At 48.1% G+C, this 17,943-nt stretch overlaps 1 protein-coding gene and 1 long non-coding RNA gene across 2 annotated transcripts; one reads left to right on the forward strand and one right to left on the reverse strand.

Moving 5' to 3' along the window:
- The first annotated feature begins 3,502 nt into the window (after positions 1-3,502).
- Positions 3,503-5,301, forward strand: LOC148381222 (janus kinase and microtubule-interacting protein 3-like). The gene is made up of 4 exons (XM_088364164.1): positions 3,503-3,527; positions 3,572-3,753; positions 3,874-3,939; positions 4,001-5,301. Exons 1-4 carry the CDS (start codon positions 3,503-3,505, stop codon positions 4,127-4,129), a joined length of 402 nt encoding a protein of 133 aa, XP_088220290.1. The 3' UTR covers positions 4,130-5,301.
- A 1,450-nt stretch (positions 5,302-6,751) lies between these two features.
- On the reverse strand, positions 6,752-8,056 carry LOC148381223 (uncharacterized). Its single transcript, XR_015854725.1, has 4 exons — positions 7,396-8,056; positions 7,155-7,259; positions 6,900-7,010; positions 6,752-6,834 (listed from the first exon to the last, which is right to left on the reverse strand). It is a non-coding gene; the product is annotated as an uncharacterized LOC148381223 (long non-coding RNA).
- Between the last annotated feature and the right edge of the window lie 9,887 nt (positions 8,057-17,943).

Genomic DNA, 17,943 nt, shown 5'->3' on the forward strand with positions numbered 1-17,943 from the left:
AGCTTGTCATGCCAAAAAAATTGGCTTTTCCTCTGCCCCTTCCTGCACCCTTTGATTGATATTGCTTTGCAGAACGACACTCTCGTGCAAAGTGTCCTCGTCTCCCACAGTTCCAACAATTGTCTGAATCTGATGGGGGTTTTGATTTGAATGGTGGCTTGCGACGTTGTTGGTATCTAACTCCTCCTCTGCCCCTTTGGGAACTTTGGTAGAAGATTGTTGTATCTTCATTTAGATCATTATCATCATCTAGATGAAATACATCAAAACTTTTGCCTTTCTCAATCCCTTTGTCAGCGTCTCTGGGCCACTGCATGTTTTTTGTAAACCAAGCAGTGTCCGCTTCCACCAAGTGTTTTCTCACCCAACTGCCCAAGTCAGGGGGGAAACCAGTGAGGAGCGGAATTTTAAGATGTTGCTGATAAGCACTCTCATCTGCATCATTGAATGGGATGCCACTATGCACCCTGAATTCTTTTTCAAATCTCAAACGAAAATCATCAGTATCTTCGCCAGGCTTCTGTTTTATTCCTGCCAAATGACCATAATTCGCTCGTCTTTGAAATATAGTTCGCACTCTTTGCACAAGACCATTCCATTGTGCTGCATACTCCCCTCCCAATTGATTTTCCTCAATGGGATAGGGAAAAGGCCCTTGATTATTTCTACCTGTATAATTTCCTCTAACCTTCGCCCAGTCTTTTCCCAAGGAGGACATTGCAGCTTCTCCTGCCTCATGTCCATTCAGTCTATAGGAATGTATAATTCCAGCCATGTCCTCTGCCCATTTATCTGGGTCTTCAGCAACAGGGATAACCCCTTCAACTGCTTTTCTTGCCTCTTCCAAAGTCCATGGCCGGAAAACATATGTATGTGGGAGTTGGCCTTCCCCTACATTAGGGTTTGGCACCTGTATCATTGGGCATACATCAACCTTGTCTAAATTTTGAGAAAATCTAGCAGCAGTGGTCAAACTTCTTGTTTGTACAGGACTTCTACTAGCGTGACCCTGACTTCCTTTGCTGTTATATGGGGGGGGATGCAGGTTTGTTAAGCTTGGATACAAGTTTTGCGTACGAGCGGAAGGCCCCTCTTGCTCCTCTGCTCGAGCTGCCCCTTCAGCGTCGGCTGGAGTCGCGGCCGCAGCAGTGCGCCTGCGCACTGTGGCCTCATTGTCTTCCGGCCTGACAAACATAGTCTCAGCCTCATCACCTTTCATCTTTCTATCTTTTGTCTTTTGGATTTGTTCTCTTCTCTCTTGTGAAGCTTTTAACCAGATTTTAGCACAATCCAATTCTCTCTCTTTTCTTTTCTTTTTCAGCCCATTTTTCTTTCTTTCCACACTCTCTTCCAAAACATCAACTACTATCTTCCACACTTCAACTCTCAACTTCCCTTCTACTCCATACTTTTTCTTCCACTTTGGCATATATTGCATACAATTAAGAAATCTACTCGCCATGTACTTCTCATCTCCGTCAAGAGGTAGAGATTTACCGTTTTTATTTCCCATATTAATTCTAGTAGGTTTAGGTTATACAATTTCTTTTTCTCAAAAATATTATTATTATTATTTCTTTATTTATTTGTTTGAGGATCCTCAATGCAGGTTTAAATTGACCTTTCAACAAATTACTAGCCTGTATTATTGCCGTGGATCAATGCTAGAACTGCTATTTAGTCAATTTATCCTACCAGTCACACTCTCAATCACACAAACTCCAGCGCTTTTTAGGCCTATCCAGGGATGAGTGTAAAACCCTCCAAACAGCTGGAAAAACGGACAAAAGAAAAAATCTACGCCCTTCTTCAATTAAGAAAAAGAAGCTCTGTTTTCCTTAGCCCGTTTCTTCCACTGGGACTTGAACCCAAGCTATTCTTTGCTTGGAAAAACATACCAAGAACAATCTACGCCCTTCTTTGATTAACAAAAAAGAAGCTCCGTGTTTCTTAGCACGTTCCTTCCACTGGGACTCTAACCCAAGCCAGATCCCTCAGCTCGGAAAAACAGACAAAGAAGAGTCTACACACTTCTTCGATGAACGAAAAAGAAGCTCTGCTTTTCTTAGCCTGTTCATTCCACTGGGACTTGAACCCAAGCTGGCTCTCGTGCACACAACTTAAGGCCTTTAACTTACTTGTTCCCTTGGTTCGTTGCACTGCCGGGTCCCGTCAATCCACCTCTGTCAGACGAAGGCAGACCTAAGATGCTGGCCCAGCGAAGAATTCTCTTCCCAGGACGTTCTTCTCCAGGTCCTCCTAATGGACGCTGGCTTGTCGACAATGCAGCACGTCCTCCTTCGTCAGCCAGATAGCGGGTATGAGGGTCCCGGGTTTCGGCACCAAAATGTTAGAGATTTGCTCACTCCAACTTATTTTGCAAGAACCACACGGGAGACAAGCAAGTCCTTTTTAGACACCTGCAGGTGCAGAGTTCACTCGTTCAAGGAATGAAGTCTGAACCCTTGTTCCTGCGAGGGGATATTTATTAAGAGAAACAGAGTGGGGGTTGAGAGTGGGGGTCAGAGTAGACAAATGGCCGAAGCCCCTGGCTGATCAAAGCACAGCAGGGGGTCCTTCACGATGTTGTGTGAACAAAACACTTTGATTGCTTCCTCTGCAGCTAGTCAATCAGTTCAAAAGATCTTAGCACTTTGTTCTACTACTTTCGTTAAGACAGGACAAGCGAGTTTAATTATTACAGGTTACATTCCAACATAATCATAGGATCAAACTAACCTGAAAACCCTAACAGAGATCAAGGTGGCGCCCCTTCCCGCAACCCCCGGCCGGGTCGCAGCCTCCCCGTTCTCACCCAGCCTCGGGTGTTCTCTGGTCTGAAAGGAGGAGGAGGAGCCTCCCTCCTCCTCCTTTCAGACCAGAGAAAAGCTGATGGTAGAAATGGGTCACTATCAAAGCAGAGTAGCAGATCTGGAGTCAGCGCTGAAGCAACAAGGACAGGTAAGCTCATCAATGAGCACACCTTTTTCTCAGACAAAATAGCTACATTCTTCAGTCACTCATTCGTCTGGCATTACTGGACCAACCCCCCCCCCCCCCCCCCCCCGAACGTGGCTGGGAAAATGCGGATAAAAGCAAATGTCATTTTCCAGTCAACCAAAGAATTTGTGGATGAAAATGACACAACATTCCAAAGCTGTCCACGCGTTTGTCTCTTCTAGAATGTCAAGTGGGTGGAGGAGAAGCAGCTGCTGCGTCAGAGCAATCAGCAGTTGGCCGAAAAGGTGACGGAAAGAAAGGCGCTGGGCGGAGTCGCTTGCCGTCACACCCGTCGGGAAGCCCCGCAGATGAGGTCTGACTGTCTTTTCAGGTCAGGCGGATGGAGGCGGAAGAAGCGCGTCTGAAAGAGCACATCCAGGATATCCGAGACCAAAACGAACTGCTTGAGTTCCGCATCCTGGAGCTGGAGGTGGGAAGACTCGCACAAGCGTGTTGAGGCCAGAGATGTGACGGACGGACGGACGGACGGACGGACGGATGCATGCCTCTGCCTTTCAGGAGAGGGAGTGGCGCTCCCCCGTCTTGAAGTTTCTGCAAGTCTGTTTCCCAGACGGCCTCAGCCCTTTGCAGATCTACTGCGAGGCCGAGGGCGTGAGCGTACGTAAGGCGTCCCTCGCAACCCTAACCTTAACCCGAGGTCCCAGAACACCTTACATTGCTCCTTGCGCCTTTCCCCCGGACATCGTCATCAGTGATCTGATGAAGAAGCTGGACATCCTGGGCTATAACGCCGTAAGTGCATGTCGAACTCCTTATGTTCGCACTCCACGAGACTCGGCGGCTCAAATGTGACTTTTGGAAGGCTTTGCGCTGAAAGAAGCTTGTTGACGCTGTGCCTTTGGGCTCTTGCAGAATCTCACCAACGAGGAGCAGGTGGTCGTGATTCACGCCAGGACCCTTCTCACCCTAGCGGAGAAGGTAACGCGCACGTCCACGCACGCTCTCGCATTCTGCTTATGTGACAGCAGCCTTTCCTCAGTGGTTAGAATACATCAAAGTGACCAAGTCAGCACTTCAACAGAAGATGTTGGACATTGAAAGTGAGAAGGTAGACAGACACGCGACATCAGCCAAGGGGAACTCCGGCAATGTGCCCCAACAATTCTGACCTTGAGCTGTGCTAGGATATGTTCTGCAAGCAGAAGGGCTACCTGGATGAAGAGTTGGACTTCAGGAAGTGTTCCATGGACCAGGCTCATAAGGTAAGCCGCCCTCAAATCTCCCGCCGTGACACTTCGCTGAGGATCATGGGAATTTGCCATTGACAGTGACACCGTGAACCAAGAAAGTGGCGCTGGGAATGACAATCTCCTAAGGTTAGATTATTCCGGTTGATAAATGTCAGATAAACAGATGATACGAACACAGTCCCTTTGATAAAATAATATTAATTGCATGGATATAATGGTTTAAAGGGTTTTCATCACAATTGGACTACAGACAGACCTCCAATTATGCTGATAAACTTGGCCAGAAACTTGAATGAAATAATATAACACTGCGTTAAATACAAACATACGTAATGATGGTTTAAATTCAATGAATCAATAAATTAAAAGGGACAAAGACTGACCTATTGATCTTTTCTGTCTGCGTTAAAGCTGGGCAGTTGACTTGACAAATAACTGTAATTTTAATTGACCAGGTAGACACACTCCGGGACTCGATCAACCCCGGCGGGGCCTCCCTTGGGCGAGGGTGTCTGGTGATAATGGCCGAAACACTCTGTGACCCCAAGGTCCACTACTGATGACGTGTCTACAAAATTATGACGTTCAAATTACCCACAACAAGGACGACTTAATGGGACTCTTTGTAAACAAAACGGTTGGTTTTAAAACAATATATAATAAAAAAATATATTAGTTCAAACACAACTAAGAGTTAATAGACACAATTTAAGACAAGGGTAGTCTCATAGGTCTGTACTTTTCTGTCGCTTTTCACTGTATTTCCATCTTGCTGGCCGAAGACCTGGGTGGCGCCTCAGCTACTCGGGGGAGGTTCTGGCAGGAGTGCAGTCTCACTTCGCCGTCCTTCGTACCCAATCCAGATTTTATGTGACCTGGTACGGCGAGGTTTACTGGTGAGACATGCGTAGGCCCGTGCCTTCCGTTGCCTTCTATCTAACCGACAGGGTCGGCGGACCCTTTGGGGAAGGTTTAGCGAGTAAAACTCAAAATACCTAACCCTAACCCTAACCCTAACCCTAACCGAATGAAAGAAAACTATCATTTGGCCACAACCAACATTCACAGATACAACACAACGTGCGGGGTTGAGGTTAAAGATTGAGTGAAGGGCCCTCGTTTTAAACTACTTTTTTGAAAAGGAGTGGGAACAAGTAAGACGTATTTAATTTATTTAATGGGAAGTAGTAAGACTTATTAAATTTATTTAATCTACTTTTCTTCCCAGGCAAAATTTGATGTGCTGCAATTCCAAATTTCCAAAGTGAATGAAGGAATGAAGTCCTTTAAATTATGATTTTGTATAAATACTAGGCATTAACACAAAATCGACGGCACAAAATGGGCAGACTTTACTTGTTTGAAAAGGACTGGTTACAAGACAGACTTTTTTAATTTATTTAATGGGAAGAAGACTTATTTAGTTTAATTGATCTATTTTTGTTCCCTGGCAAAATTCGATTTGCTGCAATTCCAAATTTCCAAAGTGAATGAAGGAAAGAAGTCGTTTAAATGATAATTTTGTTTAAATACTAGGCATAGACACAAAATCTACGGCACAAAATGGGCAGACTTTACTTGTTTGAAGAGGACTGGTTACAAGACAGACTTTTCTGATTTATTTAATGGGAAGAGGACTTATTTAGTTTATTTAATCTATTTTTGTTCCCTGGCAAAATTGGATTTGCTGAAATTGTATTTTGCCAAATCTCGATTTGAGACCTGATAGGAAGTATTAAACGCTTAGTTAAATCAATACAAGTTGGTAATAAGAGCGAGTAATGTTGGTTGAACCGATGAATGAAGGTTGAAAGCAATTTAAATTATGACTTTGTATAAATACTAGATATTAACAGAACATCTACTGCGCAAAATGGGCAGAGTTTACTTGTTTGAGAAGGAGTGGCTTATTCAAAACTAAGATTTATGTAATCTGTTTGTTCCCAGGCAAAATTGGATGTGATGCAATTCCAAATTTCACCACATGATGGTGCCCAATTTTGACTTCATAGGACATATTAAACACTTAGCTTGTTATTATGTTCAAGGTAATCAGATTTGTTTATCATTCTAATGGCCTCTTCAAAACTATTCTGGATTACTACTTTGGATCTATTCTACATTACTTGGCAACAACATACTCTGTAACAGATTAGGCAGTATAATCACATATGTTAACTTGAGAGTGCCCACACTCAATCTACTTATCGTGATGTGTTAAATCAATTACTGTTAGACATTATTTGTCTGATAATCTACCAAATCTTTGAATTGAAGAATTTGTGATTTAATTAATAGCTTGTTGTTATGTTCAGGGTAATCAGACTTGTATATAATTCTAATGGCCTTCTTTTGAAAACTATTCTGAATTACAACTTTGGATCTTATATTACTTTGCAACAATCTACTCGGTGACAGATTAGGCAGTATAATCACATATGTTAACTTCAGTGCCCACACTGTATTTATTTATGGTTATTTGTTAAATCAAGTACTGTTAGACATGAAATAGGAAGTGTTTAACATAAATGTTATGGCTACTCACCATTGTAGCTCGCTCCTGGTCAATGATACGAGCCTCTTCTTGCAGTGGAAAACTTGCAGCCAACAAACACCGTGGAACCTAAAGGAATGAAATTAAACATTAATTAAACGTAAATCTCCTTAAACACAACGAGTGTTACTTACCGTGTACGCTCTTGGCGTCGTAGTCCCCTTCGCTGGTCTGGGCTAGCAGAGCGTAGGCTCGTTGCAGCGCTTGATATTCTTGCGTCAGCTGGCGGTAGCGAAGCTCCGCCTCTTCATGCACACACCAATGCAACACAGCACTAGTACCAGAATCAGTCAGACCGGCGACAAAGCACCCGCGACGCAAAGACGAGTCCGATTCCAGGCTGAAGAGGAATGTTTGGTGCCAATACGCTGGCAGAAATGGCGGGCTACCTCTTCGGGTTCCGTGTCGGGGGTTCTGTCGGTGTGAAAAGACAAGGACGATCCGTCCGAGTCCACCAACACGTCTTCGTCGTAGCCGTAAAATGTTTCGATGACCTGCGGGCGCGGAAGCAAACATCTCTCTGAACAAACTGAAGCGACACCTCACGATGAATCGACGAGAGGAACGATAGCGAGAAAAAGGCCATTTCATCTTGCGCAACACCAAGCAGCCGCAAACAAACAGACTCACCTTGCAGGACCTCACGCTTTGTTCCTCCTCAGAGATTCTCGACGTCGGTATCGTAGCAGCAAATCTCTCTCCTGTCGACACAAATAATCCGCCTTTGAGATTCTTTGGATGCAAAGGGAACGAACGGCTCCGGCGCAGAAACAAACGCGAGTCACAATGACATTTCTGACATGAGCTCCTGTCTCCAGAGCCTGAAAAACACGTCACCGGCGATGATTGGAGGGACGCTCGTCTTTTCCAAAAGTGACAACTACAGGGTGTGTCAGGGTTTTCCAGATTATCTTTATCGTATCATTGTGTTGCTTTGACTTTGACTGCGACCTGTAATAAATAATATTATTTATCCCTTATTTATCCCTATCGCTTATCCCTTCCTACACAAAGTCGTAAAACACCCCTTGCTATGTTTTGACTAGAGGTCAAGGGCTTCCTCTATTCAATCCACTCTTACACCCACCCTGTTTCTCTTAATTAAAATGCTCGTGCAGGAGCCGAGAGTCAGACTTCATTCGTACAACGGATGGACTCTCCACCTGCAGGTGTCCAAAAGAACTTACTTGTCTCCCGTGTGGTTCTTGCAAAATAAGTTGGAGCGAGCGCAACTCTAACAGGGTGCATTTTGCCACTAGCTGCCTACGGACAATGACGTCGCGCTCGCGGCTCATGGTTGACGGGCTGAGCAGCCGGGCAAGTCCGTCGTTTTCAGCGCACAGCGAGTGGCAAAGGCGCTGACAAAACGGGAGCTTTGAGCTGCTGAAAACGGCAAAACAAGTCTAAAGCGTGTTCAAACGCGTGCGCACAATGCTCCTGCTTGAAAGGTCGGAATTTAAGGGGCCAATTTTTTGGATGGCGGCCGCCGGCCAAGCTTTGGACGGAAAAGGTTTCCTGGCGACAGCGAGCGAGCGCGGCGCTGCCGTACGTGCACCGAGTCGCCTGCCTGAAGACCTTGGACAAGTCGTCGATGATGTGCCGCTGCTCCACAACTTGAAGGAACTCCATTTCACCGTCCTGCTGGCCGCAACCGCGGTCCAGGTCATTGAGCGAACTAGGCCTTCTCTGTGGAACACAAATGCAGTGGACTCTGTTGGCACGCCGCCGTTGTCCGCGTCGACTTACCAAGCTTGCCATCTCCTCGTTCTCCTGGGTGACAAAGCGCACTTTGTTTTCAAGGCGACACAGCACCAGCGAGAGTTCTTCATTCTTCCTGCTCAGGCGTTTGTTTTTGTACAGGAGTGGCAGAAACTGGCTTTCTGTTTCTCTCAGTCGCTTTAGCTGCAAGCATGAAGTGCGGGATGTGAAAGACGCACAACACGCGGGCCAGAACGTATCCATTCCTTTTGCATCGGTTTGAACGGAATCGTGGCTTTGGCTCCCAATAAAAGACATCTACCAGGCAACCGACTCGCCGCGCCGCTCAACTAATAAGCAAGCGCAATGGGTGCCTCGCTGGATGGCGCGCATCAAACGTAGCGCAAACCTTCAAGCGTGCCGTCAATAAATTACCAGTTCATTGCGCTCTTCAGAAAGCAGGGCGTTTCGATCCTCCAGTTTCCTGATGACTGCGCTGAGCTCAGCGATTTTCAGATGAAACCGTCGCGTGTCCCGATCCTCCTGAGACTGAAAACGCCCCGCAACACACACACACAAGCACTCGTTCAAAGTTCAAAACTGTTTTTGTGCTACCTTCCTCCAGCAACGAACTAAGTCATGCGTACTGCAAGTGTGTGATGAGGTGGCTTACGCAATGAAGAGGATTGCTAGTAGCGGCGTTGACCCCACTTCCAGGGTAGTTTAGGCCCGCCCTTTGGGAATCCCTCAGGGCAGCGATCTGCTGCTCGGCAGCCTGAGTCTGCAGCTGAAGGCGGTGGACGTGGCCGGCCCCAGGGCTTCATCCAAAACACTAACCGCTCTGTCTTTCAGCTTGATCTCATCCGTCTGGATGTACAAACGGGGAGCGCTCAGGCAGGCGGGCAAACTCATTTGCCAGAATTGTGACAAAAACAAAGAGAGCAACCGGCCAATTTTTTTCTTGAATCGACTAGAACACCTTTGCTGTGACAAAAGCGAAGCGAGCAACCGGACATTTTCTTCTTGTGAAATAGAATAGAATAGAATGCCTTAGGTGTCATTGCACTGCAGGTATACAACGAAATTGGGAACATAGCCACGCACCGCGCATCTGATCAGTCCTACCAGTCGGCGGATCTCCCTCTCGCAGTCTCTCTTGGTTCGGCTCAGCTCCTCCCGATGCTGGTGATGAGCCGATCGGAGCTCGGCCGCTCGGGACTGCCAGGCCTGCTGGGCCGCTGCCAGGGCTTCTTCCGCGCTCCTGGTGGAGGCGACACCGCTCGGTCTCCCGACACCGCCGCGTCTCCTCCACCTCCGCCAGCAAAGCGCCCCCCCTCCTCACCTGAGCAGACATTGCGCCACACCGGGCCGTTGAGACCGCAACGGAGCGCCGCGACGCTTACTGGGGACAAGCTACACAATACGGTAGCGGCCGCATCGAAGCCCGACGTGGCGTGCGGATAGTCAGACACGGATAGAGCGGATCACCTTGTCCATGGAGCCGTCCCTCAGGCTGAGGACCAAGGCATTCAGTCGCTGGATCTCTCCATCTTTGATTTTGATCACTCTCATCAGCTCCATTTCATGCTGCCGCAGTAATGTCTCCCTGGTAATGGCTAACTCTTTCTGCTTCTCCTCATGGAGTTTGCTTTTGAGTTCCGTCATGGCGGCGGTGGCACGGTGGTGCTCCGCCCGCAGGTCCTGACTTCTCTCTCTCTCCAGACAGCTGACCTGACATGACTTAGACTTAGACAAACTTTATTGTCATCTTGTCTGCACATGGTGCATACAAAACGAAATTCCGTTGCATACGTCTTACAACAAAGTAGTGATATTGCAGTTGAATAGAAGTAACATATCCTATGAAAATATATATATATACATATATACTATATATATATATATATATATATATATATATTAAAAATAAGTATAAAGTGCAGCAGTGATAATTATGCAATAGTGCAAGTAGGCAAAACAGTATTCAAGAGTGTGCAGAGGAATGCTAAACCATGTATTAAACTTCTATTTAAAGGGTTTATACAAGTTCAGTAAAGTTGGTAGTGCGAGATAGTGCAAGATAGAGGTCCGTAGTGTCATAAAGTACAGTTCTGTGAATGTGTGATGCAGAGTTCAGTTTAGAGCTCAACAGTTCTAGTGTTCAACAGTCTGATGACAGCAGGGAAAAAGCTGTTGCAGAACCTGGTGGACCTGCAGCGGATGCTGCAAACCTCTTCCCAGAGGGCAGCAGGGAGAACAGTCCATGGTGGGGGTGTGATGGGTCATTGATGATGTTACGGGCACGGGACATGCAGCGCTGAGATGAAATGTCCTGAATGGAGGGAAGAGGAGCCCCTATGATCCTCTCTGCTGTCCTCACCACTCTCCTCACGTTCTTCCAATCGGAGGCGGTGCAGCCTCCACACCACACAGAGAGACAGCTTGTCAGAATGCTCTCTATGGTGCTCCTGTAGAACGTCCTCATGATGGGTGGGGGCAGGTGGGCTCTCCTCATCCTCCGCAGGAAGTACAAGCGCTTCTGTGCCCTCTTGACCAGTGCCGTAGTGTTCATAGTCCAGGTGAGGTCTTCTGTGATGTGGACCCCCAGGAATTTGGTGGTGCTGACCACCTCCACAGCTGAGCTGTTGATGATCAGTGGAGCGTGGTGAGGCTGTTTTTTCCTGAAGTCGACGATGATCTCCTTCATCTTCTCCTCATTCAGGATCAGGCTGTTTTCTCTGCACCAGCCCACCAGCTGCTCCACCTCCTCTCTGTAGTCCAGGTCGTTGTTGTCTCTGATGAGCCCCACCACCGTTGTGTCGTCTGCTGACTTCACGATGTGATTGGTGGTGAACCTGAGGACGCAGTCGTGTGTCATCAGGGTGCACAGCAGGGGGCTCAGGACGCAGCCCTGAAGGGAGCCTGTGCTGAGGGTGATGACATCAGAGGTGTTCTGTCCGACCCGGACTGACTGAGGTCTGTTGGTGAGGAAGTCTAGCAGCCAGTTGCGAAGGGGGGTGTTGAAGCCCAGGTGTTCCAATTTTCCTACCAGATGCTGTGGGATGATGGTGTTAAACGCTGAGCTGAAGTCCAGGAACAGCCTCCGCACATGGGTGTTCTTCTCCTCCAGGTGAGCCAGGCTCAGGTGAAGAACGGAGGAGATGGCGTCCTGAGTGGAGCGGTTTTGCCGGTCGGCAAACTGGAACGGGTCAAATAATAGGGGGAGTCTGGAAACGATGTGACCTTTAAGCAGCCTTTCGAAGCACTTCATCATAACCGGAGTCAGTGCAACAGGCCGGTAATCATTAAATGAGGTGATTTGAGGTTTCTTCGGCACCGGAATGATGGAGGCAGTCTTAAAGCACGCCGGCACTGTGGCTTGGCCCAGCGAGGTGTTAAAAATGTCTGTGATGACCCCAGCCAGATGACTTGCACATTCCCTGAACACACGCCCAGGAATGTTGTCGGGGCCAGGGGCCTTACAGGGGTTGACTCTCCTCAGGGTCTTCAACACATTGGCGGAGTCAAGGCAGAGTACCTCCTCTTCCTGATGGGGGACAGTTTTAACTGCTGGAGTGCCGTTTAGTGCCTCGAACCTCCCAAAGAAGTTATTTAGACCATTTAGAAAGTCAGCATCAACTACACCCACCGGGGGGGGGGAGGGTGAGTTGTAGTCTGTAATCGCCCGTATGCCTTGCCACATACTCCTGATGTTTTTGACGTCGTGGAAACGATCCTGAAATTTTCGACTGCGGTCTCGCTTCGCTATCCTGATGGCACGGTTCAAGTTGGCTCTCGCTGTCCTCAGTGTCTCCTTGTCGCCAGACTTGAAGGCAGAGTTCCGCGCTCGTAGCGTTTGACGTACCTCCTCAGTCATCCAGGGTCGTTGGTTGCCCCGGGTGATGATATTCTTAGTGGTGCTGACGTCCTCGGTGCATTTGTTGATGTAGGCTGACACAGTCATGGCACACGCATGTCTAATCTACATCGGGAAAACTGGGAGGGAGGGAGGCAGGCAGGGAGGCAGGCAGGGAGGCAGGCAGGGAGGCAGGCAGTGTCTGTCTGTTGAGGTTTTCACCTTGTTCTTCTCCTGCTGAAGTTCTAACTGGACGTCCATCAGTTTGGTTCTCAGCTCGTCATTGGCGGCCTGAAGGGCGTCCGTTCGCTCCGCCTTGGCCCGCCCTGCCGGAGCTCGTTTGGACATCTCTTACTCGAGTCTCGCCCGGTCGTCAGTCAGAGATCACAACATTTGTACCTGGAGAGCACAAACGCAGCGCTGTTTTCCACTGGCTTCGAACTCAACTTCAATCGGTACCGTAACTTACAACATCATAAACATAGAACTAGCTTGACTTATTCATTGAATAAATGCATTTGGTTCTTCAAAACTGCATCACGCAACATAGCGTGACCGAGACGGCCGTTATCCACCTGCGTGAAGTTATTTGGTGAAATGAATGAGATGTTTAAGACACCATCGTTCTGTCTCTATGTAGATGAAGGGAAATAATCGATTGCTGAAGGTCCAAAGGTGTTGTGATAAACAAATAAACATATTAGTGATTAGTGACATATTTGTGATAAACATATTAGGCAGGATAATCACATATGTTAACGTGACTGCCCACACTGTATTTATTTATGGTTATTTGTTAAATCGAGTACTGTTAGACATGAAATAGGAAGTGTTTAACATAAATGGAAGACGAAAGGGGTACTCACCATTGTAGCTCCTGCTGGTCAATGATACGAGCCTCTTCTTGCAGTGGAAAACATACAGCCAACAAACACCGTGGAACCTAAAGGAATGAAATTAAACATTAACATTTAGCCTCAACCAACATTCACAGATACAACGCAACGCAAACTACACAAACGTAAATCTTTTTAAACACAATGAGTTGTACTTACCGTGTACGCTCTAGACGGTCCACTTGCAAGCAGAAAATAAAGATATTTCTGTTGATAATCGTCGTGTTTGTATCCGGTGTCTCGCTCAAGGCCATTGCGCCCACAGATTTGAATTTTGGCGAGAGTTCAGCCTATTGACGTCATTTCCGCGGTGTAATACCCGCATATCTGAAACGGCAAAGTTAAGAGTAGAGTTAAATAAAGTTTTTAGTCAACGCAATAATTTACAACCGTTGACCAGTCGAAATAATCGTCGAAATTTGGCGTCTGTGGCTGGAAGCAGACGCCGAGTTCGACATTCCTCCCAAACGCCACACTCCCTCGCTTTTCAGGGCTAAAAAAAAACAGTTGTAATTACCTTGTACGCTCTAGACGGTCAAGTTGCAAGCTGAAAACAAAAATATTTGCCTTGTTAGTCATCGTGTTACTAACCGCTGTGTCTTGTTTGCCAGAACTGCCGCTTTCCTACTTCCTGTTGCAAGCCACGCCCACGGATTATAATTTTGCCGTGAGTTCCGCCTATTGACGTCATGTCCGCGTCACATGACTGCGACGTAATATTATCTAAAACTGGTTGTGCGGTATTGTGTTGTTCTGTGCGGTATTGTGTTATTCTGTGCGGCGTCGTGTTGTTCTGTGCGGCGTCGTGTTGTTCAGTGCGACGTCGTGTTGTTCAGTGCGGCATGGTGTTGTTCAGTGCGGCATGGTGTTGTTCAGTGCGGCATGGTGTTGTTCAGTGCGGCATAATGTTGTTCAGTGCGGCATAATGTTGTTCAGTGCGGCATGGTGTTGTTCAGTGCGGCATGGTGTTGTTCAGTGCGGCATGGTGTTGTTCAGTGCGGCATAATGTTGTTCAGTGCGCCATAATGTTGTTCAGTGCGGCATGGTGTTGTTCAGTGCGGGATGGTGTTGTTCAGTGCAGGATGGTGTTGTTCAGTGCGGCATGGTGTTGTTCAATGCGGCATGGTGTTGTTCAGTGCGGGATGGTGTTGTTCAGTGCGGCATGGTGTTGTTCAGTGCGGCATAATGTTGTTCAGTGCGGCATGGTGTTGTTCAGTGCGGCATGGTGTTGTTCAGTGCGGCATGGTGTTGTTCAGTGCGGCATGGTGTTGTTCAGTGCGGAATGGTGTTGTTCAGTGCGGCATGGTGTTGTTCAGTCCGGGATGGTGTTGTTCAATGCGGGATCGTGTTGTTCAGTGCGGGGTGGTGTTGTTCAGTGCGGGATGGTGTTGTTCAGTGCGGCATGGTGTTGTTCAATGCGGCATGGTGTTGTTCAGTGCGGGATGGTGTTGTTCATTGCGGCATGGTGTTGTTCAGTGCGGCATGGTGTTGTTCAGTGCGGCATGGTGTTGTTCAGTGCGGCATGGTGTTGTTCAGTGCGGCATAATGTTGTTCAGTGCGGCATGGTGTTGTTCAGTGTGGAAAGGTGTTGTTCAGTGCAGGATGGTATTGTTCAGTGCGGCATGGTGTTGTTCAATGCAGGATCGTGTTGTTCAGTGCAGCATAATGTTGTTCGGTGCAGCATGGTGTTGTTCAGTGCGGCATGGTGTTGTTCAATGCGGCATGGTGTTGTTCACTGCGGGATGGTGTTGTTCAATGCGGGATCGTGTTGTTCAGTGCGGCATAATGTTGTTCAGTGCAGCATGGTGTTGTTCAGTGCGGCATGGTGTTGTTCAGTGCGACATAATGTTGTTTAGTGCGGCATAATGTTGTTCAGTGCGGCATAATGTTGTTCAGTGCGGCATGGTATTGTTCAGTGCGGCATGGTGTTGTTCAGTGCGGCATGGTGTTGTTCAGTGCAGGATGGTGTTGTTCAGTGCGGCATGGTGTTGTTCAATGCGGCATGGTGTTGTTCAGTGCGGGATGGTGTTGTTCAGTGCAGGATGGTGTTGTTCAGTGCGGCATGGTGTTGTTCAGTGCGGAATGGTGTTGTTCAGTGCGGCATGGTGTTGTTCAGTGCGGCATGGTGTTGTTCAGTGCAGGATGGTGTTGTTCAATGCGGGATCGTGTTGTTCAGTGCGGCATGGTGTTGTTCAGTGCGGGATGGTGTTGTTCAGTGCGGCATAATGTTGTTCAGTGCGGCATGGTGTTGTTCAGTGCGGCATGGTGTTGTTCAGTGCGGCATGGTGTTGTTCAGTGCGGCATGGTGTTGTTCAGTGCGGCATAATGTTGTCCAGTGCGCCATAATGTTGTTCAGTGCGGCATGGTGTTGTTTAGTGCGGGATGGTGTTGTTCAGTGCAGGATGGTGTTGTTCAGTGCGGCATGGTGTTGTTCAATGCGGCATGGTGTTGTTCAGTGCGGGATGGTGTTGTTCAGTGCGGCATGGTGTTGTTCAGTGCGGCATAATGTTGTTCAGTGCGGCATGGTGTTGTTCAGTGCGGCATGGTGTTGTTCAGTGCGGCATGGTGTTGTTCAGTGCGGCATGGTGTTGTTCAGTGCGGAATGGTGTTGTTCAGTGCGGCATGGTGTTGTTCAGTGCGGGATGGTGTTGTTCAATGCGGGATCGTGTTGTTCAGTGCGGGGTGGTGTTGTTCAGTGCAGGATGGTGTTGTTCAGTGCAGGATGGTGTTGTTCAGTGCGGCATGGTGTTGTTCAATGCAGGATCGTGTTGTTCAGTGCAGCATAATGTTGTTCAGTGCAGCATGGTGTTGTTCAGTGCGGCATGGTGTTGTTCAATGCGGCATGGTGTTGTTCAGTGCGGGATGGTGTTGTTCAGTGGGGCATGGTGTTTTTCAGTGCGGCATAATGTTGTTCAGTGCGGCATGGTGTTGTTCAGTGCGGCATGGTGTTGTTCAGTGCAGGATGGTGTTGTTCAGTGCGGCATGGTGTTGTTCAATGCAGGATCGTGTTGTTCAGTGCAGCATAATGTTGTTCAGTGCAGCATGGTGTTGTTCAGTGCGGCATGGTGTTGTTCAATGCGGCATGGTGTTGTTCACTGCGGGATGGTGTTGTTCAATGCGGGATCGTGTTGTTCAGTGCGGCATAATGTTGTTCAGTGCAGCATGGTGTTGTTCAGTGCGGCATGGTGTTGTTCAGTGCGACATAATGTTGTTTAGTGCGGCATAATGTTGTTCAGTGCGGCATAATGTTGTTCAGTGCGGCATGGTGTTGTTCAGTGCGGCATGGTGTTGTTCAGTGCGGCATGGTGTTGTTCAGTGCAGGATGGTGTTGTTCAGTGCGGCATGGTGTTGTTTAATGCGGCATGGTGTTGTTCAGTGCGGGATGGTGTTGTTCAGTGCAGGATGGTGTCGTTCAGTGCGGCATGGTGTTGTTCAGTGCGGAATGGTGTTGTTCAGTGCGGCATGGTGTTGTTCAGTGCGGCATGGTGTTGTTCAGTGCAGGATGGTGTTGTTCAATGCGGGATCGTGTTGTTCAGTGCGGCATGGTGTTGTTCAGTGCGGCATGGTGTTGTTCAGTGCGGCATAATGTTGTTCAGTGCGGCATGGTGTTGTTCAGTGCGGCATGGTGTTGTTCAGTGCGGCATGGTGTTGTTCAGTGCGGCATGGTGTTGTTCAGTGCGGCATAATGTTGTCCAGTGCGCCATAATGTTGTTCAATGCGGCATGGTGTTGTTTAGTGCGGGATGGTGTTGTTCAGTGCAGGATGGTGTTGTTCAGTGCGGCATGGTGTTGTTCAATGCGGCATGGTGTTGTTCAGTGCGGGATGGTGTTGTTCAGTGCGGCATGGTGTTGTTCAGTGCGGCATAATGTTGTTCAGTGCGGCATGGTGTTGTTCAGTGCGGCATGGTGTTGTTCAGTGCGGCATGGTGTTGTTCAGTGCGGCATGGTGTTGTTCAGTGCGGAATGGTGTTGTTCAGTGCGGCATGGTGTTGTTCAGTGCGGGATGGTGTTGTTCAATGCGGGATCGTGTTGTTCAGTGCGGGGTGGTGTTGTTCAGTGCAGGATGGTGTTGTTCAGTGCAGGATGGTGTTGTTCAGTGCGGCATGGTGTTGTTCAATGCAGGATCGTGTTGTTCAGTGCAGCATAATGTTGTTCAGTGCAGCATGGTGTTGTTCAGTGCGGCATGGTGTTGTTCAATGCGGCATGGTGTTGTTCAGTGCGGGATGGTGTTGTTCAGTGCGGCATGGTGTTTTTCAGTGCGGCATAATGTTGTTCAGTGCGGCATGGTGTTGTTCAGTGCGGCATGGTGTTGTTCAGTGCGACATAATGTTGTTCAGTGCGGCATAATGTTGTTCAGTGCGGCATGGTGTTGTTCAGTGCGGCATGGTGTTGTTCAGTGCGGCATGGTGTTGTTCAGTGCGGCATGGTGTTGTTCAGTGCAGGATGGTGTTGTTCAGTGCAGGATGGTGTTGTTCAATGCGGCATGGTGTTGTTCAGTGCGGGATGGTGTTGTTCAGTGCAGGATGGTGTTGTTCAGTGCGGCATGGTGTTGTTCAGTGCGGAATGGTGTTGTTCAGTGCGGCATGGTGTTGTTCAGTGCGGCATGGTGTTGTTCAGTGCAGGATGGTGTTGTTCAATGCGGGATGGTGTTGTTCAGTGCGGGATGGTGTTTTTCAGTGCAGGATGGTGTTGTTCAGTGCGGCATGGTGTTGTTCAATGCGGCATGGTG

The sequence above is a fragment of the Syngnathus floridae genome, chromosome 20 (assembly GCF_059516105.1).
Source record: "Syngnathus floridae isolate MCC-2025c chromosome 20, RoL_Sflo_1.0, whole genome shotgun sequence".
Lineage (NCBI taxonomy): Eukaryota > Metazoa > Chordata > Actinopteri > Syngnathiformes > Syngnathidae > Syngnathus > Syngnathus floridae.